The sequence below is a fragment of the Corythoichthys intestinalis genome, chromosome 22, assembly GCF_030265065.1.
Source record: "Corythoichthys intestinalis isolate RoL2023-P3 chromosome 22, ASM3026506v1, whole genome shotgun sequence".
NCBI classification, from domain to species: Eukaryota; Metazoa; Chordata; class Actinopteri; order Syngnathiformes; family Syngnathidae; genus Corythoichthys; species Corythoichthys intestinalis.
Window position 1 is genome coordinate 2,016,315 of NC_080416.1, and position 25,162 is coordinate 2,041,476.

The 25,162-nt window shown below is 41.3% G+C and overlaps 1 protein-coding gene across 2 annotated transcripts; it reads right to left on the minus strand.

The window, feature by feature from the left end:
• Positions 1 to 919: 919 nt before the first annotated feature.
• On the minus strand, positions 920 to 23,330 carry ppp1r18 (protein phosphatase 1, regulatory subunit 18). Of its 2 annotated transcripts, none has more exons than XM_057828620.1 (4): positions 23,085 to 23,330; positions 17,357 to 21,045; positions 3,541 to 3,693; positions 920 to 1,573 (listed from the first exon to the last, which is right to left on the minus strand). In XM_057828620.1, exons 2-4 carry the CDS (start codon positions 20,981 to 20,983, stop codon positions 1,466 to 1,468), a joined length of 3,888 nt encoding a protein of 1,295 aa, XP_057684603.1. In that variant the 5' UTR covers positions 20,984 to 21,045; positions 23,085 to 23,330; the 3' UTR covers positions 920 to 1,465. The 2 variants fall into 2 exon arrangements, with proteins under 2 accessions (XP_057684603.1, XP_057684604.1); XM_057828621.1 differs by having other exon boundaries at positions 3,474 to 3,693.
• Positions 23,331 to 25,162: the final 1,832 nt, after the last annotated feature.

Consider the following 25,162-nt stretch of genomic DNA (forward strand, 5'->3'; position numbering starts at 1 on the left):
AGAAGGGTCATTTGACTATTTCACTCTAATCAGCATATCTTTTGTGAGCATTGAGGTCCTCATTAGTCATTCCCATTCACACTCGCAAAACCATAGGGTTGGATTGCTCCAATTAGCATCTTGAGTGTTTGCAGGGCAGGGCTGCCTTGACTTTGTCGGACAGTGGACCGCTCAGGCAGGCAATCGGGCGGACAACCTTTTTACTGTATACTGAAGCTTGTGTTTGCTGTGACAAAACAGCTGTGGAAAGTTTTTGGGTCATTGTGTGCTTCAACATAATAAACTGTGAACTGTGACAAAGTAAAGGTGCTTGATGGGATTTGTCACAGATGTTCTAACCCTCAATTTTCTAAATGTAGAAAGTGTGGTTTAGCTACAGTTCTGGATGCTAGTCTTAGTTTCATGCCACATGGCCCTCTCATCATTTTCACACTAACCCAGGAGTTAACAAGTCTGGATTTGCAAATATTCTCAAAATGGTAATTGCAGCAAAGTAGTCAGTTTGGCAGCTTGGTATCGGGGTCATTTGAAGCCTTTCTGGTATATCTTTATAGCCCAAAAAAACCCTGGGACTTCCAGTGTAAAACCACTCATCAGTGATTGGGCACACACCTGACTTAAACTGTTTGGTAAAAATTGGTTTTAATGGCTCTATTAGTCTCCTTAGGCAGAGGGTTCACTTACTTATTTTTACCCCTTCTGTCATTGTTTGCATGCAATCCTCATTAAAATATGAAAACGTATTAATTTTCGAGTGGTTTTAGTTAAAGCAGATGCTGTTTTTTTCATCTGTGTGATTTTGACAAAGATCCGATCACATTTGATAGTGATTTTATGCAGAAATGTGAGAAATTCTGAAAGGTTCAGATACTTTTTCATACCACTGTTCATCAAACAAAAAGGGTCTTAGAAACAAGAACAAAAACAAATGATTTCTTATATATTTATTACATTTTGAAGGGAGCTGCATTAAAATACATCAAATATTTTGTGGATATTCTGTACAGATTTGATGCATTGTTTATTTACATTTGTGTGATTCATACATTAAATCTCTGAACGACAGCAGTTGTAAAATGGTAATGCAATTTTTCATAGTATTATCCCAGTGTTTGCCACTTTCTTATGACAAAATAGTCCAATAGCAGTTACACATTTCTTTTTTTTTTTTTTAAGAATACATAAAATAAAAATATGTCACCATGAATTTTTCTCCATATCATCTGTGGTTTAAGTACAAAGCAGGCACAAGGCACTCAAATGACACAACTATCACTTGACTGACTTAAATTCGGATATTGAAATCCTATCAAATTGTTTAACTACAGAATACAACAGTCTTAATTAATTGCATAGATAAGTGATCTTTTTCCTTAGAACACCAAAAAATACTGGTGAACTAGGACTTTGTACATTATGAGCCATACATTCATAACATGAGGGAATAGAACTGTCCATCATTCACTCATTTGAACACATTCAAAAGAAGATGACAAAACCTCATAGTAAAACCTGATTGCATCGCATGGACATTTTGGCGAGGTGAGTGGCGTCTACCGAGGGCAAGACTCATCTGGAAAAGATAGGGAGGGAAATAATGTGAGTTTCATAATTGTATTGAAAACTGCACTTTTCATTTTCCTGAACAGAGGTTGCATTTCTGTGACTGCATTCTACGGAGCCCTTAAAGTGACATCGACAAAAATAAAATAAATTTAAGCAATTTGGTGCGCACCAGAAACTATCTGGTAAATATTAGCATTATATAGCATTTAAGCTAGCAGACTTTTGCTACGCAAATTTATTTTGATCTACTAAAATTACATATCAGTTTGACTAATTCGACATTTAAACTCAAATTTTTTTGTTGTGTTGTTTTACTCAGATTATTTTTATCCCGTTTGATGCTAAACTCAGGTATTTGAATTTATTTTTAAATGTATTTTTTAACGCGTTTATTGCTCTTGTGAAATGAAAGTGCAATTCTGTAGGTCAGCATCAGTGTTTTTTCGTCAACAATGACGATTGCGAAAATATTTAGTCGACAAACAGTGTTTTCATTGCGATGAAGTAACGATGATTAGCTAAAAGCGTAGCTTGAGAGACGAGAACATAACAAGACGAATGCAGGGTTTCCCCTACATTTAAAACATTGCGGCACACCGCCGCACCAAAAATAGCAAAAGAGATGGGTTTTTTTTAAGGCCGTTTCAAACTAGCAGCAGCCCAGTGCGAAGGGTTCAGCGGCAACCTATTCATTGTGTATTGTAATGTCCGTAAATATGCTCACAATTTTTTCATGACGATGATGTGACGATGATGAACTAAGAATGTGACTTTGGAGACTAGAACATAACAAGACGAATGCAGGGTTTCCCCTACATTTAAAACATTGTGGCGAACCGCCACACCAAAAATTGCAAAAGAGATGTTTTTTTTAAAGCCGTTTCAAACTAGCAGCAGCCCAGTCTGAAGGGTTCAGTGGCAACCTATTCATTGTGTGTTGTAATGTCCGTAACTATGCTCACAATTTTTTCATGACGATGATGTGACGATTATGAACTAAGAACGTGACTTGGTAGACTAGAACATAACGAGACGAATGCAGGGTTTCCCCTACATGTGTAACATTGTGGCGCACCGCCACACCAAAAATAGCAAAGGAGATGTTTTTTTTTAAGGCCGTTTCAAACTAGCAGCAGCCTAGTGTGAAGGGTTCAGCGGCAACCTATTCATTGTGAATTGTAATGTCCGTAACTATGCTCGGCCCCCTAAAGAGACGAGCTGTGACGTAGAAGGAAGCGAGAAGGAGAACGGGCAAGATAGCAAGAGATAGCAGTCGCATGTCGCGGCATCCTGCTGTTATTTTGTTGTTGTTTTTCTTTATTATTGCTGCCACAATAAAGTGGGTCAGCCAAGAATGCCACTTTTCGTCAGACGAGACAACTACGAGACGAAAATGTGACATTGTTTCTGTCATATGTTCACATTGTGTGACATTTTCGTATTGTGCGTTGGGTTGCATCGTGGCAGTGTTTGGGTTATGTCACTGATGTTTACTGTCACTGGAGTTTAGGACGTGTTTCAAGCTAGGTTGCGCGCTAGCTTGCTTGTTTGTCATGGCAAGAGAGAATATGCAAAGTTGCTTTAGACTTTAAAGGTCTGAGTGATCATCAGACGCGAATTGTAAAACCTAGCGTTAGCGTATAATTCGCATTAGCATTAGCTTTAAAATGGCAAGCATCCTCTTAAAACACTGGCGCACAATCGCACAAATCTACGTTTTTTTACGGTACCAATGTCAAAATAAAAGCATATGATTTTGTATGTACAGTATGGATGAGCTATAACTTGCCCGTCAGAAGAACCATACATACTCCGCTACTTACACCTTTTAAACATTCAATCATATGCTGATATTATCGTAACATATGACTACACATTATGTTTTTTGAGAAAGGGGTGACACTGACCCACTCTTAGACCCCGTCCCAATGCAGTCCCCAAATTCTTTGGGCTCTTTGACATGACGGCTCCTACGTCTGCTTCCCCCTCCTCCTCCTTTGGCTCCTCTCCTGAAGGCATCTCGGTCCTCTCCGGGTCATGGGGGAAAGGGGTGGACACCAACATGGAGGTCTCAGAAGGATACTCGCACACTTGCTCTAGCTGGTTCTCGTCAAAACACACCTTCCCCTGTTAATATAAAAACGAAACGAACAGTTATTCATCTACCTGAGTTGGATTATCAATTGTAGTCACTTTTCCCATTCAAAAATGTGATAATCCAAAACTCATTTTTGTTTGAATTACCATTGTAGTTGTAGTACAGTGCTGGCCAAAAGTATTGGCACCCCTGCACTTCTGTCATATAATACTCAATTTCTCCCAGAAAATGATTGCAATTACGAATGCTTTGGTAGTAATATCTTCATTTATTTTGCTTGCAATAAAAAAAAACACAAAAGAAAATGGGAGGGGGGGGTTAAATCATCATCATTTTACATAAAACTCCAAAAATGGGCTGGACAAAAGTATTGGCACGCTTTGAAAAATCATGTGATGCTTCTCTAATTTGTGTAATTATCAGCACCTGTTACTTACCTGTGGCACATAACAGGTGGTGGCAATAACTAAAGCACACTTGCAGCCAGTTAAAATGGATTAAAGTTGACTTAACCTCTGCCTCCACATTGAGCATGGAGAAAAGACCAAATAACTGTCTGAGGACTTGAGAAGCAAAGTTGTGAGGAAGCATCTCCAAAGACCTGAATGTTCCTATGTCTACCGTGCACAGTGTCATCAATAAGTCTTAAGTCCGTGGCACTGTGGCTAATCTCGGAAAAGAAAAATTGAGGACAGATTTCAACGAAAGATCGTGCGGAGGGTGGATAAAGAAACAAACATGGCGGAGGTTTGGGGGAAAATGGTTTGAGGGAAAGCACTGGAGACTTCTCAAGTGGCCAGCAATGCGTCCAGACCTGAATCCCATAGAACATCTGTGGAGGGATCTGAAAATGGCAGTTTGGAGAAAGCACCCTTCAATTCTCAGAAACCTGGAGCAGTTGGCCAAAGGAGAATGGTCTAAAATTCCAGCAGAGCATTGTAAGAAACTCATTGATGGATACCGGAAGTGGTTGTTTGCAGTTATTTTGTCGAAAGGTTGTGCTACCAAGTATTAGGCTGAGGGTGCCTCCATTTTTGGAGTTTTGTGTTAAATGATAATGATTTAATTTTTTCCCCCTTCTTTTATGTTTTTTCATTGCAAGCAAAATAAATTAAAGATGTTACTACCAAAGCATTTGTAATTGCAATCATTTTCTGGAAGAAATTGAGCATTATCTGACAGAATTGCAGGGGTCCCAATACTTTTGGCCAGAAGAGTTGTACAGGTAGGTCCCGGGTTACGAACGAGTTCCGTCCCTACTCTGGCGACATTACCCCGATTTCCGCGTAAATCGGAATTAACCCTTTAAGTACCCCTAAATCTCAAAATAACTATCTTAAAAGTCCAAACGTATTGTATTTTGTTTAATGATGGAGGATAAACTGCCCTCATGTTAACATTCTGCCATGTTAGCTGCACAACAACTGCACGCCGCTCTCTGTTTACGTCTCCGCCGTGTAGTAAAGCATTATTTTACGCCATATTCTTGTTGACCATGTGGCAGCTACGCGCTCCTCCGACGTCGGCCAGTTTGTCTGGCGTTAATTCTCCAGCTGCTTCCCCGTCAAACATGCTCACCTGCCCGCAGCAGGCGACGAGTTGTAACTTGCTCGCAGCTGGACGGGTTGCCAATCGGCGAAGACAATCGACAACCCCGTCGCTGTGTGACATGATCCCGGGTAGTTTTGAGTGATTTTTCGCTTCTAAAGCCGAGAATCGACTTTGAAACATCACTCGGTTCGGGTTAGCATGTCGGCTAACTGTCACGCCTCTTGGTTTGTTTAGATTCTCCGAAGCCGGGGCAGGGAAATGGCAAAAGCCCGACTAACTACGGTGGCATAAAATATTGTTTGGGAGGTGCGACAGACAGTGAAGGTGAAGTCAACAGTTTTGACCATTATGGAGTCATTTTGCCATGTCGCACTGAATAAATGCATTTTTATTATTTCATATTCCATTTACCACAAGACTGTTTTTTGTCATTACCATTCCATTTATTCAGCAATTGGGGAAAATTACTTCAATAAAAAGAATATCCTGTAAAAATATTGGAGTAGAGAGACTGAAACAATGACATTTTGCGGTTCTCTTCGTCGCATTTTCCTCGTTCTGAATAATTCCCCCTCAGTGGATTGAATTCTGAATCAGATGAAACCGTAACCCTGCCAACGTCATCCTCCTGTTGGGGATGCTAGAGCCCTATAATGGTAGGCGTGGCTAAACGGCAGATTAAAAGACTATTTTCTCGTCATCTGCACATTGCCAAATAGTTGTATATTTTCGAATCGTGTCAAAATATGATTCTAATTCACATAATAATGCTATTTAAGACTTTTTTCATCCTGTCGTACGCACTTTAAGACTAAGGTGAACGCACAGAGTTTGGCCTTTTGGCCAGGATGTCGGTATCCTGCTGGCCCGGGTTGTTGGAGCTGCGCCAGCGCAGGTCCGGCGGTTCGGCTGGCGCGATTACGGCAGTCTGGCTAAAAGGTCAGATTCCTTCACTAGGATATACCACAAAAGTTCATTCTGGTCCATCTGGGAATAATTGAGGATTAGTAATTTTAGGTAATGTCCTCACCAAGAACAAAAAGAGCAAAGCGAGATATTATTACGTGTACTAATAAGTTGGCGACATGGAAGAGTTTAGCATGGATGTTTACACACCTCCACCGTAATGTTAACTGACAACGTTGAGCTTAACACAGCAGGAACGCTCCCTTAGAATAGTTGCTTGGACATTTCATGCAACGATTATGAAGTCACCGCTCTGGGTAAACTGTATTACATTTGGTGTTTGGTTTGCCTTTTGACTGAAGGATTTCTCTAGCGGCTTGTACAGAAGATACAAATATAGCACAAAGCAAAGCAATGAACCCCATTGAGACGTCACATAGCTTTGGCAGTACAGCCAGCTAAACAACACGGGTGACCCAAGTTACCCTCGCTTCTCCCTTGAGACTGTCTGGAAGGGGGCCGGCAGATAAAAGCTGGACATTAGCCTGGCTGAAGGAATCATAGTGAGGCAAAGAAGGCTTATCCTGGCACCTTCCAAGAGTCCGCCCTATTAACCTTATGGTTAAGAAAACAGAGGCTTGAAACGGTAACAGATTGAGTCAAGACAATTTTACAACTGCTGTGACTTTTGTGAAGACAAAGACCCTAGAGCAGTGCTTCTCAATTATTTTGTTACGCCCCCCCCAGGAAGACGTAAAAGTTCCTACTGTAAGAATATACTGTAGTATCATTTGTATATAAAATTCTTATAATTACTAGGGCTGCAGCTATCGAATATTTTAGTAATCGAGTAATCGACTGAAAATTCTGTCGATTAATCGAGTAATCGGATACAGAGGTTGCACTAGACTTTTTCGTTGTCTGTCATTTTGACTGACAGGGTCATAAAAATCCGGTCATAATCTATTTTTACCCGTCACTTAAATTTTTAAAATGACTATATCTTGATGCAGTCACTATATGTATATACACAATAATACAATAATACTTCATAAAATAAAGTAACTAACATAAGTGCAGTCATGGATTATAGTAAGCAGGCCAGTGCTGTGTTTCCATATATATTTTTATTATATTATGTATATACAGGATATATATATATTTTTCCCCCCCAAGTGGGACCTTCCATGATCCTAATACATTTAATAATAATAAAATATTATATAATTCCATTATATTTATTTATTTATTTATTATTATTATTAAATAAAAATGCACGTTGATACGACGCACATAAAGGAAACTTCAATTTTTAAAAAAATCTTTAGAAAGTTGTATGGACTTACAATCCGCTAGCTTGTTGTTTCCTGTTGTCTTCCGAAATACACCTGGGTGACGGCGCGTCAAGTGTTCGTTCATAGCCGACGTGCTACCGTGGTATGCGAGCTCAGCTTGGCAAAAAGAGTACACACAGTGGTGGCACCCTCCATATTTTCCTTGAAATAATTTCAGGATTTGGCTAGTCTGGTCCGCTTTTTTGGCATTATGCCGCTTTCACCGTGTTACCAATTCTGCCCTTCTTGGTAATTGGCGGCGTTTTCAACTGCTCGCCGCAGTGAGGAGTGAACCGGCGATTCACTTTATTCGTTGTCATCCTTCATCCTCCACTGCATCGGTCCCTCTTTTTTCACCTCTTTTATCAACACCATCGTCGTTTTGGGGCTTTTTGAAGAAACTTCGGACACTCAGTTGCCTTGACATTTTTCCGAGTAAGGCCAACGACGTCATGCATTAAGAGAGACAATAGCTAATTAATATGCTCACTCGCCACCCTGTGGTCTGGGGTGTGAATTGCAACCTGTCAAAATGACAGATGGACTTCAGTTTTTTCCATCACCGTTTTAAAAAAACCGTCAACGACGGAAAATATTCGGTTAACGCGACCCCTGATCGGATAATACATTTTTTTTTAGGTGAAGAGCAATTATAAATATACTTGAGAAAAAAAGACATTTAATCAAATATTGAACCATTTTCAGTCAATCAATGTCTTTATTTTGGATGTACATTGTTGAAAACAGCCAACAATTGCATCTAAGATGTGACTAGAAAAAAAATTCTCTGCTTTCACTCAAAAAACTTCTAGATCTTATAGAAAAAAAAAACATTTCTTACCTAAAAATGTAATTATGCTTGATATAACACACATCATTTGAAAGCTATGTGTTTTTCCCACGTGTTTCAATTTAATTTCCATTTGTCTCAAGGTATTTTTAAGTTCTAGTTAAGTTTTAAGTTAGTCTAAATTGTAAGTGCTGATAGGATTTTGAGTTTTTGCAGTGTTCAGAATAAATGTATGATACCTGCTGTATTGGACCACATTAGGGACCAGTGCTACATGGTGTTTTATTCAGCAATGACTACTGAGCTAAAATTGACAGTTAGCTTTATTATGTTTTAATTTCACACCCTCATCACTCTAGAGCGCTGTGTTTTTACAGATTAAATAAAGCCTGTATGTAAGACATGTTAGCCACGCATCGACAGTGGTCATAATCAATAGAAACCTAGCCCTCCGAAGGGCTAACGTTACGTGAGCAAGTGACAGTAACCTTATATTTATTAGCGATGAGAAGTCTACTGCTTAAAGATGGCGGCTGTTTACTAACGCTGCCCATACGCGGCCGAGTCTGTTATTTCGCATCTAGTCCTAAATGCATGCGATATCTATGAGACGTCATGTTCAAGAAACCAGTCTGAGATGATTCCAGCTTTATGACATGGCGCATTATCCTGCTGAAAGTAGCCATTAGAAGTTGGGTACATTGTGGTCATAAAGGGATGGACATGGTCAGCAACAATACTCAGGTAGGCTGTGGCGTTCCAACGATGCTCAATTGGTACCAAGGGGCCCAAAGAGTGCCAAGAAAATATTCCCCACACCATTACACCACCACCACCAGCCTGAACCGTTGAAGGCAGGAAGGATCCATGCTTTCATGTTGTTGACGCCAAATTCCGACCCTACCATCCGAATGTCACAGCAGAAATCAAGACTCATCAGACCAGGCAACGTTTTTCCAATCTTCTATTGTCCAATTTCGATGAGCTTGTGCAAATTGTAGCCTCAGTTTCCTGTTTCTTAGCTGAAAGGAGTGGCACCCGGCGTGGTCTTCTGCCGCTGTAGCCCATCTGCCTCAAAGTTCTACGTACTGTGCGTTCAGAGATGCTCTTCTGCCTACCTTGGTTGTAACGGGTGGTTATCTGAGTCATTGTTGCCTTTCTATCAGCTCGAACCAGTCTGGCCATTCTCCTCTGACCTCTGGCATCAACAAGGCATTTCCGCCCACAGAACTGCCGCTCACTGGATATTTTTTTCTTTTTCAGACCATTCTCTGTAAACCCTAGAGATGGTTGTGCGTGAAAATCACAGTAAATCAGCAGTTTCTGAAATACTCAGACCAGCCCTTCTGGCACCAACAATCATGCCACGTTCAAAGTCACTCAAATCACCTTTCTTCCCCATACTGATGCTCGGTTTGAACTGCAGGAGATTGTCTTAAAGCATGTCTACATGCCTAAATGCACTGAGTTGCCGCCATGTGATTGGCTGATTAGAAATGAAGTGTTAACGAATAGTTGGACAGGTGTAGCTAATAAAGTGGCCAGTGAGTGTATATTATTCATATTTTCTAAAATAAAAGATATTACTACCAAAGCATTTGTAATTGCAATCATTTTCTGGGAGAAATTGAGTATTATCTGATAGAATTGCAGGGGGTGCCAATACTTTCGGCCAACAGTGTATTTACAATTCTCATAGCAAATCGCTCATACATAACTTCACAAACTGTAGCTCTAAACTTAATTACAAATGCATACACTAACAAATATTATCAAACATGAACAAACATTAGCTGAAACAACTTACAGCCATTATTGTGGGCCAAACCAGAGCGCAGCTATCCTTTATCCATGTCAGATGTCTGAGTCTGCTTCTCAGTCATACAAGGTGACAGTCCAGCCAGACCCAACGCTGCCACCAGATGGCAGCCAATCCTCCATCAATAAACAAAGTACAATACGTTTGGACTTTTTAGATACTTATTTTGATATTTAGGGGTACTTAAAGGGTTAATTCCGATTTACTGGGAAATTCGGGTTATGTTGCCAGCGTAAGAACGGAACTCCGAGGACGACCTGTACATTTGGGAATAGAAACCTCACACTACCCTTCCCACAGCTGTCTGGTTTTTATTGTAGATCATTAACATGGTCAAGAGAAGTGAAGTTAGATTGAGGAACTAAGACATTGCTAGTTGTTGCTTTAGCACTTAGCATCTGTCTTTTCAATAATGTTGAGACATTAGGATGCAATGGGTGCTCATGTTTTCATTTCAACAACACGATTTCAATGTACACTGTACATCTAATTGCTTTGTTCACATTCAAATTTGGCAGCCTGTCTCCAAAACATCCTTTACGAAGCCTTCATTTAGCTGAAAGTATGCAAAGAAAGATTTAGCTTAAATAGATGGCTGACTCAGCACAAACATCACTACATGAGAAAGGGGAAGAAGTACCATCAGGGCCCTATTTTGGGCAGGCAAGAGCGCAGAAAAGACTTCTTGCTTGACATTGTGGTTTTCCTTTCAAATGTTTAGTCTTTCTTTACCAGTGTTGGGCAACCATATGAAATCCTTTGTTATTATTGGAAGGAGGTACAATTATGATTTGACTGGTTGCAGTTTTTAGTTCTGAAATACCTTCATGAAAACAACTGAATAGGGTTTTGTCTTTGTCCCTAAACTATGACAACTTCTATCACCTTTGATGCAGTAAAATTGGCAACTTTGATGAGACAACAATGTTAAAGCAACGGACTAAACGCTATCCATTCTCTAGTTTACTTTTGGTCGGTGAGTTGACTGAATGACTGCCTTAGACCGTAATACACTGCAATTAGGTCAGATAATGCTCAATTTCTCCCAGAAAATGATTGCAATAACAAATGCTTTGGGAGTAATATCTTCATTTATTTTGCTTGCAATGAAATAACACAAAAGAGAATGGGGAAAAAAATGAAATCATTATCATTTTACACAAAACTCCAAAAATGAGCCGGACAAAAGTATTGGAACCCTTTGAAAAATCATGTGATGCTTCTCTAATTTATCTAATTAGCAACACCTGTTACTTACCCGTGGAACATAACAGGTGGTGGCAGTAACTAAATCGCACTTGCAGCCAGTTAAAATGGATTAAAGTTGACTCGACCTCTGTCCTGGGCCCTTGTGTGTACCATATTGAGCATAGAGAAAAGAAAGAAGACCAAACAACTGTCTGAGGACTTGAGAAGCAAAATTGGGAGGAAGCATAGGCAATCTCAAGGCTACAAGTCCATCTCCAAAGACCTGAATATTCCTGTGTCTACCGTGCACAGTGTCATCAATAAGTGTAAAGCCCACGGCACTGTGGCTAGCCTCCCTAGATGTGGAGAGAAAACAAAAATTGACGAGAGATTTCAACGAAAGATTGTGCACAGGGTGGATAAAGAACCTCGACTAACATCCAAACAAGTTCAAGCTGTCCTGCAGTCCGAGGGTACGACTGTGTCAACCCGTACTATCTGTCGGCGTCTGTTTGAAAAGGGACTCTATGGTAGGATACCCAGAAAGACCCCACTTCTGACCCAGAGACATAAAAAAGCCAGGCTGGAGTTTGCCAAAACGTACCTGAGAAAGTCAAAAACGTTTTGGAAGAATGCTCTCTGGTCAGATGAGACAAAAGTAGAGCTTTTTGGGAAAAGGAATCAACATAGAGTTTCCAGGAAAAAAACAAGGCCTTCAAAGGAAAGAACATCGTCCCCACAGTCAAACATGGCGGAGGTTCCCTGATGTTTTGGGGTTGCTTTGCTGCCTCTGGTACTGGACTGCTTGACCGTGTGAATGGAGGCAACCAACACATTTTGCAGCATAATGGAGGGCCCAGTGTGAGAAAGCTGGGTCTCTCTCAGAGGTCATGGGTCTTCCGGCAGGACAATGACCCAAAACACACTTCAAAAAGCACTAGAAAATGGTTTGAGGGAAAGCACTGGAGACTTCGAAAGTGGCCAGCAATGAGTCCAGACCTGAATCCTGTGAAGAGATCTGAAAATGGCAGTTTTGAGAAGGCACCCTTCAAATCTCAGAAACCTGGAGCATTTGGCCAAAGTAGAATGACCTAAAATTCCAGCAGAGCATTGTAGGAAATCATTGATGGATAACGGAAGCAGTTGTTCACAGTTATTTTGTCTAAAGGTTGTGCTACCGAGTATTAGGCTGATGGTGCCAATACTTTTGTCCGGCCCATTTTTTTGGAGTTTTGGGTAAAATGATCATTTTGTTGTTTTTTTTTAAATTGTTTTTTGTGTTTTTCATTTCAAGCAAAATAAATGAAGATATTACTACCAACGCATTTGTAATGGCAATCATTTTCTTGGGAGCAATTGAGCATTATCTGACAGAATTGCAGCGGTGCCAATACTTTTGGCCAGCACACTCCCAAGTGTTTGCAAAAAAATGACACCAATTGCATGGAACATAGGCAGAGGGGGAGAGGAGACCCAGAGTTTATAAAATTAGACTGCTAACTACTCTGCGCTAAAAACCTTCTGGATTGCGGATGCTCAAACGATGGGTTAGTAGTGTGAATGACATTGTTGTTGGCTAAATAATTGTACGTCGGAGCACTTATCCATTCTAGTCCGGACGTAGCCGAGTTCACGGTTCGCTATGATAAAGAGCAGAAGTGGCAAAGTAGATCCCTGCAGGGTTTTATGGCTAAGAATCATGATGCCGTGCTTGATAAGGCTTTAACCAGCTTAGGTCTGTCTCTGTGGTTGGGCCTCTCAATCAAGGGGGATGTTCTCCCAGTGAAAGGAGATCCCGCATGACAAAATGAGACAGACAGTCAGGTGATGCAAAGTGAGGTTTCCCCCGTGTCAAGAGTTTTACATAGTCTGGTTCGTCGTGAAGATCCTACTGAGACATTTTAGACGATACTTCACAACTTCGTGGCAGCATTACGGAAATACACTTCGCTAGCTCAGCGTGACTTTTAACCAGTGCAAACTACATAAACAACCTCTCCGATACCGATATCAAACCGATACTGATCTGGTGACGCAATAGTTATACGTGATGCAGTGTTGTTTTCGTCAACGATGAGAACAACGAAAATATTTCGTCAAAGAATACTGTTTTCATGACGATGACGAGACGCTAACGAGCTAAAAATGTGTTTTACAAGACTAAAACATCACGAGACGAACGACTGTTTTCGTCTGACGAGACGAAAACGAGAAGAAAACCCGCAATAGTTTCCGTCACATGTTCACAATGTGCCTGCATAGCCAGCATTGTAGCACTGTCTGGTTGTGTCACTCACATGACATGCTTTGCCCCCCCCCCCAACTCACCAGTGTCCTCTGACTCCAGGCTTGCACACACGGTAAGATTTGTTTTCTCTTCTGCAATGTTGCTTTAGCCTTTAAAGGTCTGTGCTGAGTGATCATCACGCACTAAATGTAACTCTTAGCGTTAGCTTAGAGTTCGCGTTTGTGTTAGCATTGGGCTAATGCTAATGCCGAGCGTCCTCTTAACACTAGAACTACCAAGGGTGGATCATTTGATACAAATCACTTTTATTACCATAGAAGGGTCATCTGACCCTAATCAGCGTATCTTTTGTGAGCACCGAGGTCCTCATTAATCATAAAATGTATTATTATTATTATTATTATTCCCATTCACACTCGCAAAACCACAGGGTTGGATTGCTTCAATTAGCATCTTTGGTTTTGTGGGACAGTGGACCGCTCAGGGAGGCAGTCGGGCGGACAACCTTTTCACATATTCCAAAAGCTGCAGTTTACCTACAATGTAATGTACACTGAAGCTTGTGTTTACTGAAGCTGATGAGTTTATAAATCATTATTTTTCATTCATTGTTCATTTTTTTGTACACCATTAATTATTAGGGTCTTTCAATCAGTCAACAAATCCCAAACATCTTAATTTGGATACCTCTAGATGTTGCTCTAAGCACAGATGCTGTGCTAAGCTGTGACCTACTCATGCACAAAGGCTGCAGGCTTGCACATCAGTATGAAAAGTATCTGACCATTTTGGAATTTCTGATATTTCTGCATAAAATCACCATTAGATGTGATCTGATCTTTGTCAAAATCACACAGATGAAAAAACAGTGTCTGCTGTAACTAAAACAACCCAAACATTTATAGGCTTTCATATTTTAATGAGGATAGCATGCAAACAATGACAGAAGGGGGCCTTCTTAATAGGACTAGTTGTTATAGATCCCAAAGTAAATTAATCAGCACAGCAGTTGAAGGTCCTCTTGGGTGGGGTGGACTTAGTCACTGACTGAGCGGTGCCACCAGCTCGACACATCATCAGTTGTGTGCCCCAGCTTCATCAGGTGTTTCGGCCACTTAACACAATACACCCTCTGCTGGGGTTGGCCCACCACAGGCTGATCAGACCTGGGTGAGTGTCAAGCGGTGGCACCGCACGGTCACTTGGCAGCCCATGTTGCGTCCCTGCGTTTTAGCCACAGCCAGTGACTGCTCCGCTCTGCTGCAGTGGCAAGTTCTTTTATTGCCTTCCGTTGGGCCTGCCCTCTGATCCCCACCTCCTTCAGGAGCCTTGTGGTGGACCTTGCTACAAAGCCTCTGCAGCCGACCTCCAATGGCCACACCTTCACGTTCCAGCCCCGCCCCTCTGCTTCAGCTGCTAAGTTGGCATACCGCAGCCTCTTCCGTTCAAATGCCTCATCGATGGCATCCTCCCACGGGACAGTCAGCTCAACGATGAAAACATGCCGGCAGGATTTGGACCAGAGGACCAGGTCTGGTCGCAGATTGGTTGCTGCAATTTCGGGTGGAAAGGTGAGCCTCTGGTTGAGGTCCACTCGCATTTCCCAATCCCGGGCTGCGCTCAATGGGCCAGATTCCGGGGGAGATGACTTGTTCCGCCGTTTCTCCCCTTCCCGGACAAACATTTTCTGTGGGACGGTAACCTGGGCGTTTAGAGGCATGGCATTGGTGGATACCCTCTTGTTCTCAAGTTCGGCAGCCAAACACTTTAAGACCTGGTTGTGGCGCCAGGTGTATCTTCCTTGGGTCAGGCCGGCTTTGCAACTAAGTAAGTGAACCCTCTGCCTAAGGAGACTTAAACAGCAATTGAATCAAATTTTTACCATACAAATTTAAGTCAGGTGTGTGCCCAATTACGGATGAGTGGTTTAAAGCTACCCTGCCCACTATAAAACACACACCTGGTAAGAAATGTCTTGATAAGAGGTATTGTCTTATGTGCATCATGGCTCGGTCAAAAGAGTTGATACAAAACCACTTCTAAAAGCACTGTTGCTTCTCTCCCAAGGAGTAGCCGTTCACCAGAGTGGATGCCAAGAGTTCAGCGCAGAATACTCAGAGAGGTAAAAAAGAACCCTAGAGTGTCTGCTAAAAACTTACATAAATCACTGGCACACTCCAATATCTCTGTGCACACATCAACTATATGTAAAACTATGGCCAAGAATGGTGTTCATGGGAGAACTCTATGGAGGAAGCCACTGCCGTCTAAAAAAACCCATTGTTGCTCGTTCAATGTTAGCAAAGTACTTGGACACTCCATAGAAGTTTTGGAGTGATGAAACCAAAGTTGAATTTTTTGGGGAGTAACACACAACGTCATGTGTGGAGGAAACATAGAACAGCACACCAACATCAACACCTCATCCCCACTGTGAAGGAAGAAGGTGGAAGGACCCCCGCTCGCCCAGAACCTGAACATCACTTACTTATTTTTCCCACTTCTGTCATTGTTTGCATTCTATCATCATTAAAATATGAAAACCTATAAATATCTGAGTGGTTTTAGTTAAAGCAGACGCTGTTTTTTCATCTGTGTGATTTTGACAAAGATCAGATCACATTTGATGCTGATTTTATGCAGAAATGTGAGAAATTCCAAAAGGTTCAGATTAAAGATGTGCCGATCGATCGGGTCAGATCACATCATTTTCAAAGTATCGGAATCGGCAAAAAAATATCGGACATTTATATATATATATATATATATATATATATATATATATATTTTTTTTTAAATTAAATCGTTTTCTAATTGTACTCAACGTTCCAGACAAAATGTCTTACACTCATCCAAAGTCTTTAGTTTTGTCTTAAAGTAGGGCTATCAAATTTATCGCGTTAACGGCGGTAATAACATTAAAATATTTAACGTAATTAACGCATGTGCAGCACTACCCACTCACGCATTGTCGCGTTCAATCTATAATGGCACCGTTTTACGTATATATAGAGCTATCAGGCAACGTAAAATGAGTAGAGAGAATTTTGGCAGCCTTTGAAGCCTTTTTTTAATTGGCCAAAGCCTTACAATCCCTCTCTACAATTAGAAATGTCGTAGGAAGCAATGTGGGGAAGAAAGGTAGTAGTTGATCTTTTTCTTAAGACCCTATGTTACTTCCCAACGCAGAAAAGATATATCAATTGGTACCACTATGCACAGTCATGGTTGCACTTCCCATGATGCATTTGGGCAGAAGTTAAATGGCTACAGTATCATTTACTGAAAGCTCAACAAATACACTAGATGGCAATATTTAGTCACAATATACAAAGTCACATTCATCCTTTAAGAATTACAAGTCTTTCTATCCGTGGATCCCTCTCACAGAAAGAATGATGTAGTTAATGATGTAAATGCCATCTTGAGGATTTATTGTCATAATAAACAAATACAGTACTTATGTACTGTATGTTGAATGTATATATTCGTCCGAGTTTTATTCATTTTTTTCTTAATGCATTGCCAAAATTTATGTGATCGGGAAAAATTATCAGAAATGATTGGAATTGAATCGGGAGCAAAAAAAAAAGCAATCGGATCGGGAAATATAGGGATTGGCAGATACTCAAACTAAAACGATCGGGATCGGATCGGGAGCAAAAAACATGATCAGAACAACCCTAGTTCAGATACTTTTTCATACTACTGTACATTAATTTATAACCTACATTACATACTGTAGCAAACCGATATTTCCCGATATTAATCTCAATGCATTTATCAGCTGATGTTACCGATATTACTACCTTACTAACAATTAAACTGTAAAGTATATGAAGTACTACACACTTACCCTTTTCAGTGTCCCTTTGGTCTTAATGAGACATGACTTCTCCAGGTTCTGATAGCCACCAATCACTTCAATTTCCTCTACTGCCGGATACTTCTTCTTCGAGGGTTCAGCCACACCAGACGTCGGCTGAGGAATCTTTGTATTGACACATGTCGTTGGTGTGGATGGCGTTGTGGCTGTTCTTTCTGTTTCTGTGGATTTTTTGGGGGTGATTGTAATAGTGGCCCCTCTTTTTACTTGACCCCCAGAGGCACTGCGAATAGAGAAAAATGTTGGCGATGGTGATGGAGAAGCAGTGGGAGATGGAGAACATGGTGAGGAGGCTGGGGTTGGTGCACAGTCAGAAGGTTTCAGAGATTTATCTGGAGATTGGCTCCTGAGGTGTGAGGCATTAATTGGGTTGGGTTGTCTGAGCTGGGATGTTGGTGAAAAAACCCTTCTGGGACAAATTTTTGTGTTCACTTCTGATGTTTCTTTACCCGTCTCTTCACTCTGATGTTTTTTGAATCCTTTGCTTTGGCATCCTTTAACATCTTTGTCCTTACAAGGAGTCGTTGATGTCGAGGCAACATGTTGAGTTTGCAGTAATTCCTGCTCCTTAAGCTGTAACTGCTCAATTTGGAGTTGTCTTGTCTTAATTCCACTGGTGTCACTCGAGAACACTTTAGCGTCTCCCTTTAGTGTATCTGATGTGATGAGGGGCTTCACCTTTACCAGATGCACCGATGAGACGTCCACGTTTTTTTCTCTTAAACACAAGCCTGACCTCGAACCAACTGTCTCCAAGTTGTAGATCCGACTCATTGCTGCGAGAGAGTTGGGATGAGGCGGTGAAGGGGAAGAAGCTTGCGCAGGATCAATAGATTTGTTGCTCTCTACTCCCTTCTCAGGTTCCTCCGTGTCTTCTTCTTGTTCTCCGTCTCCAACCTGATGTTGGCTATTGCAGTGCGTCACTTGTTCTTCCACATGTTTCAGAGTGTCTGGTTTATCCTTGGATATTTGAAGACTTTCATCGCTATCTTCTGAGGGAGCGTTGGCAAAGTTGCGACTAACTTCCTCTCCACTGTCAGTGGTTGAGTGTAGGACAGAAACAGGAAGCTGAGGGCAGTTTTTCAACACGTCGACTTCCTGAGTGATGTCAAATGCAGACCCGGATGTCTGCACCTCTGTTTCTGCCTCATTGCTCTCAGCAGCAATCATCCTCTTTTGCAAAGGAGCGGTGGATTCACACTCCTTTTCAGTCCCGCTTTCCTCACATGTATCGCCTTGACTGGATGCATCAGAATTTATTTTAATTTCACCTCCATTCATGCCCTGTGACCTCCTCTGTCTGAGCCTGTCTTGCTCCCTTTGTCTAATTTTCTCTCGCAGGGACTCTATGCGACTCAAGGGCTTGCCGACCCTCCAGCTATCTCTCCTCTCCACTCCTTCAGAGTCTTTACCTTCCACGCTTTGACCTGCGTTCTTCTTTTTCGCCATCTCCTCTGCAACATAAAACACGGTCCTTGGGATCTGGATCTCGAGGGGACCTGGAGGGTTCCCCACAGGAGAGATTCCTTTTAGGGATCTGGGTGTTAAATCACAAGCAACTGACTCATTGGGAGTTCCTTGCTTGCAGTCGATCCTGTGCGATTGTTCAACCATCTCGTTGTTATAATCAGCCGCATCGACTATTTTTTCTATTTTGTTGATAAGTTCTTCGGTGTGATGGGACAAAACATCCCACTCTGCACCTCTATCTGCTACAGTACTGAGCAGAGTAGAGGACTCTCTGTGGTCTGATTCAAGTTCGTGGCAATTCTCTGCACCGCTTCGACTGTTGAGTGCCTCAGTTTGCTTAAAATCATCTGTTTTCTCGCAAAGTTTTCCCGAGTATGAATCTTTTGCCGCACTGATTTCTAGTTTGAACGCTTTCTTAATGGGTCTCCTCACCTCTCTTTCAGTGGTCCTTGCTTTTCCATCTTGCTTAATCGGTATCCTTCTCGCAAATGAAATTCCCTCGGTGCTTTTGACTGAGGCCATCATGAAACCTTCTCTATCTTCATCACCTGCCATCCCTGTAGCCAACCTTTGAACTTCAGCCCTGTTTTGTAATCCTATCCCTGTATCGCTTCTTTTCTGGATTGCGTCACTCTGGATTTCGTTTGGTAATTTCCCGTCCTTTACAAATTGTTTTTTGTCCAAAAATCTCGACCACCCAATTTTACACTTGACGGGTATTTCCTTCCCTAAGCTTGTCCCACTCCTGTCTGAATGTATCCTCTCACGTGTTTTCCTCTCAAAATACCCGTCTGGATCCAAGCCGTTTTCCTTCGAGGTGACAACCCTATCAGAGAAGCTGAAAGAACGTTTTGGCACACCTTTGAGCGGCACGTCGTATGTCCTCCCTTCATTGGGTTCGTCGCTTTCCCTTGAATTTTTCCTCCTACCGGGCCTGAGGAAGTTATCGGAACTTTTTGATCTGGAGGGAGGCTTACGTAGCTCCCCGAATTTAGAGAGAAGCTGGCTAACTCTGCCTCCTCTTTCGTAAAAGACATTGTCATCCAAACTATCCTGCCTGTTATCTTTAATCACCATTGCCTGGTTGCACAGTCTGTCTTTTTCTTTGGAAATCTCTTTGTCCCTCATCCATGGCATTTCAGTTCGAAGATCCTTGCCCCAACTCTCCCTCTTTGCCTCGATGGTGCACATCTCACTCTCCTCTCTGCTGGAGCTTTTCCCTCCTCCTCCTCCTTGAGATCGCTCTTCACTGCTCACTGTGGGCTTTATGATCAGAACATCAGAGGCTCGGATCTCAGTGACACTCGCCCCCCCTGCTAGAATCTCCCTTAAGTCCATCTTCATCCCTCTCTTCCCTTGCAAGTCCTCCTCCGGCCGCTCCACCTCCACCTCTCTCCATTTTGCTCTTTTCTCGTCACTGCCTCTGCGGTTCTGTTCGATGATGATGATATTGTCTGCACGGATGGTTCGAAGACAAGGGACAAGAGGAGAAAATGAACTAGCTAGGTCTTTGTCATTTTCTTCTTTCTCCTTGGCTACATCTTTTAGCGACTCTTTAGCCTTTTCCCAAATCTCCCTGTTATTCTCTCTCCCTTGACTCCTGTCACGGCCTTCGCTCAAATCGCGAAATCTTTCTATTTTCTTCTCGATATTCCTGCCTCTTCCGGTCTCCCCGTCATGACTCTTGGGGGTCAGTTTGTCCTTCTCCAGCTCGTACCCAACATCGTCTTTTACCTTCCTCCACACATTCTGTGTACGCATAAATGGGTTTTCATGGACCGGAACGATGGTTTCCACCGAGACCTGGCCTACATCTGGCGACTGGCTCGGATCTGGACTGAGGGATTGTTCGTTTCCCTGACTGACAGTCACAGAGTTGTCTGTATCGCTGAGTATATCCAAGATGGGTTGAGAATCAACCGATGGGATGGACACGTCTCTTTCCTTCTCCCGGTCAACCAGGATTTCCTGCTTCGCCTTCCTCCGCTGAATGATCCCTCGCTTCCAGGCGGGCATTTTGGCAAACTTCTCCTCTTCCTCTTTTTCTCTCCTTTCCCGTTCCTCTTCCTCTCTCCTCTTTCTCTCCAACAGGAGCTGCTTCCATTCCGGAAGAGAGGAGACAGACATAACAGAAAAGCAGGCAGGTTTTTTGGACCTAGATGGGTGCGTGTCCTGGCCGGCCTCTGTGACTGAAGTGCAGAAATGAATTGGAGTTAAAACTGTTCGAAAATATGCAAATGACATTGGTTGTTTGCAGTGTGGTTTAGAAACATGTGACTAGAGCTGAAACGAATACTCACATCCAAATTTTCCATTTTCTATCCATTTTCCATTAGAGTGCATTGACATTCAACTGACACCCAAGTCAGACTACACCATTGACGGATATGCACATCCAAATTTTCCATTCATTTTGGCAGAAAACTATGTGTGGCTGTGATTTTTGACCATTAATGGAAAATTTGGATGTGCATGGCTGTCAATGGCATGGACGCGCATGGCCTGCAAAACTGCCCTATTCCCCCCAAAAATGCCATATACCTCCTAAAAAATGCCACATGGCAAAATCCATTTTGCCACATATCCCAAAAAATGCCACATGTCAAAAAAAAAAAAAAAAAGCCACATGGCAAAATCCATTTTGCCACATGGCAAAAAACATTGCCACATGGCAAAATCTAGAGTTGAAACGAATACTCGAGCAACTCGAGTAACTGATCCGAGTAATTGTATTCACCTCGAGGAATCGTTTAATTTTGCCAGCTCTAAGCATCACGTTTTGCCCTGACTACTTTTAATGCAGGACAACGTCACGTGCGTAGAGGAAGACGCAATAAAAATAAAAAATAAAAAAACTTATTGCAGCCGACAGCCGCTACAAACTATGCCGACGTTGCTAAAAACTACGCCCGCATGATGCCAGTGTGGTAGCAGGTAGTGTCCGATGCGTCTCATAGATATCGCATGCATTTAGGACTAGACGCGAAATGACAGACTCGGCCGCGTCTGGGCAGCGTTAGTAAACAGCCGCCATATTTAAGCAGTAGACTTCTCGACGCTAATAAATATAACGTTACTGTCACTCGCTCACGTAATGTTAGCCCTTCGGAGGGCTAGGTTTCTATTGATTAAGAGCACTGTTGATGCGTGGCTAACGTGTCTTACATACAGGCTTTATTAAATCTGTAAAAACACAGCGCTGTAGAGTGATGAGGGTGTAAAATTAAAACATAATAAAGCTAACTGTCAGTTTTAGCTCAGCAGTCATTGCTGAATAATACACCAGGTAGCACTGGTCCCTAATGTGCTACAAAACAGCAGGTATCAGACATTTATTTTGAACACTGCAAAAACTCAAAATCCTATCAGTACTTACAGTTTAGACTAACTTAAAACTTAACTAGAACTTAAAAATAGCTTGACACAAATGAAAATTCAATTGAAACACGTGGGAAAAACACGTAGCTTTCAAGTGATGTGTGTTATATCAAGCATAATTACATTTTTAGGTAAGAAATATTTTTTTTTTCTATAAGATCTAGAAGTTTTTTGAGTGAAAGCAGTGATTTTTTTTTTTCTAGTCACATCTTAGATGTAATTGTTGGCTGTTTTCAACAATGTACATCGAAAATAAAGACATTGATTGACTGAAAATGGTTCAATATTGGACTAAATGTTTTTTTTTTTCTCAAGTATATTTATAATTGCTGTTTACCTAAAAAAAAAAAAAAAAGTTTTATCCGATTACTCGATTAAAATATTACTAAAATATTCGATAGCTGCAGCCCTAATTGAATCGTAGCACCCTGAATCGTAATCAAATCGAATCGTGGGGATGGCACACCACTAGTAGACCTGCACTGCATTATACGACTGAAGAAATTCAACTTTCCAGCTCACATTTCTACACTACAGTGAAAACAATGTTAGCTTACCTGTCTGATTATGTCACAATAAAAAAAAAAATTCCAATAACTGTCTTAACGAGCAAATGATATGCATCATGTATCCGCTAAATTTGATTAGATTGTGCAAGTGGTCTTAATGTTGTAGTAAGTATGTTCTAATCATGCAGTTAATTATTTAACAGGCTAATCAAATGCACATATCTGTGACAGTACATTTTAAAACGATATAAATACAAAGGTGCGCTTTTAAAAATTTCGTTTTATATTCAAACTACTCTATTAAGACATTTGTGTTTTAGTCACATGCGAAAGATACTTACAAGAATCCCGCTTTGTATTGCAGTTGGCCTACTACTTCTGGATCCACTTTGCGTTACTTGCCGCTAGATCATGGCTTCTCCAAAGAAAACAAATAAAATAAATTAGGTCCCACTCTGAACTGCCCGAGTGCTAGAGCACGGTACCATCACTGTTGTCCAGTAAATATTTTCAGGTTCTGAGCACCAGGCCGCTAATCCGATAATTACGTTCAATTCCATCAGTAGAGTTAAGTGGCAAGCACCATATTGTGGGACCTACGAAAGGCGTTTAAAGAGCACGGCCGTCTGCCCAGGCTCTAACCCCCCACCTTTTTTACACACACGTCTCATCCCTCTGTCTAATTGGAGGAGATGGAGGAGGTCGAGGGGGGGTAGAGATGAAGGAGTAGGATCAGGACTGAAAGCTAAAAAGTCACTTGTTAAGCTCTATTAGCGTTACAATGTCGAAAGAATTTTTACCGTATTTTTGCAAAGCAACTTTTTTTAGTATGCTTAAAATATACAAGAGTACTAGTTTCCTTAGATGGGGCTTTTTGCAAGGCAAAGGTCCAGATAGTAAATCCAATTTTTTTTTTTTTTTTTTTTTGGAATGGCGTTTCTGCAGCCCACACCGTTTGACCGACCGTCACTGTATAATACAAATATCAAAATAACGGGAATTTTCGCGCGAGGCAAGGAATTTTTTGAATTACCCCCCAATTTTTTTTTTCTTTTATCAAGTCCTACAATTTTTTACCAAACCACATAATTTACAGATAAAGAAAATCCAGGACTGTAAGGGTCATAAAAGTTGTAAACAGAATTTACCAAAAAACAACAGCTGTTCCCCCAGAATTCGCCAAAAATGGTCCCATTAATTTCTAATGGGATGCCATTGACAGCCATGCACGTCTAAATTTCCCATTTATTCTCAGTAGCAGGAAAACATAGGTTCTTGTGATTTTTGACCAATTACATACAGCCAGCTGACAAATAAGTCAATGCCATTGACACTAATGTACTTCCAAGCCATTGAAGGTAATGTACATCAAATTTTCAACAGGACGTGTCTATGAAATGTCCCCAAATCAATAGGAAGTGACCTGATAGATCTGTATCTACCACAGCAAAGCTCCATCTTAATTTCTCCAGAAATTGCAGTTTGTAGTTTAAATATACATACTACTAGTATATTATATTACTGTGCAAAATGAAAAAAGTAATCAAATTAACTGCACTGTAAACTGAAGCTTAACAAACTAAAAAAAACTCCAAAATTTATCTGAATGGTGGATTACAAGCAACTATCAGGTGCATACATACCCCCACTTAATGTACATGAGTGTGCAGCACCCATTTGGAGAGACAGCGAGAACATAAAGTGGTATTTGCCATGTGGCCAAATGGATTTTGCCATGTAGCATTTGTTTTACCAAGTGGCAAAAAGGATGTTGCCATGTGGCTTTTTTTTGGTATGTGGCAAAATGGATTTAAATTTTGGAAAATTTGGACGTGTATAGCCATCAATGGCACAGCCTGACTTGGTTGCAAGTTGAATGTCAATGTGCTGTAATGATAAGTGTATGGTAAAAAAAAAATCACAGCCACACGTTTTTCTGCCATTTAAAATGAATGGAAAATTTGGATGTGCATAGCCGTCAATGGCATGGACGTGCATGGTCTTCAAAACTTCCATATACCCCCATAAAAATGCCACGCACCCCCCCCCCCCCCCCACACACACACACACCCTAAAAAAAAGCGACAAACCAAAATTCATTTTGCCACATACCAAAAAAAAAATGCCATGTGTCAAAATTTTGCCACATGGCAAAAAAACACCACATGGCAAAATCAATTTTGCCACATGGCAAAAAATTCCACATGGCAAAATAAGTTTTGCCACATGGCAAAAAAATTCCACATGGCTAAATCCATTTTGCCACAATGCAAATACCACTTTGGTTTGGACGTGCATGGCCTTTAAAACTTTCATACACCCCCCAAAAATTCCACATACCCCCCCCCCCCCAAAAAAAAGTGACAAACCAAAATCCCATTTTGCCACATGGCAAATACCACTTTTGGTTTGGATGTGT

What these genes read in the sequence shown, in the direction of transcription:
- ppp1r18 (XM_057828620.1), bottom strand. Translation starts at nt 20,983, where the DNA reads ATGTCTGTCTCCTCTCTTCCGGAATGGAAGCAGCTCCTGTTGGAGAGA. An exon ending in CCAAAGGGACACTGAAAAGG is followed by an intron (nt 3,694 to 17,356) that starts GTAAGTGTGTAG and finishes TTATATTAACAG; the next exon opens with GGGAAGGTGTGTTTTGACGA. An exon ending in AGGAGGAGGGGGAAGCAGAC is followed by an intron (nt 1,574 to 3,540) that starts GTAGGAGCCGTC and finishes TATCTTTTCCAG; the next exon opens with ATGAGTCTTGCCCTCGGTAG.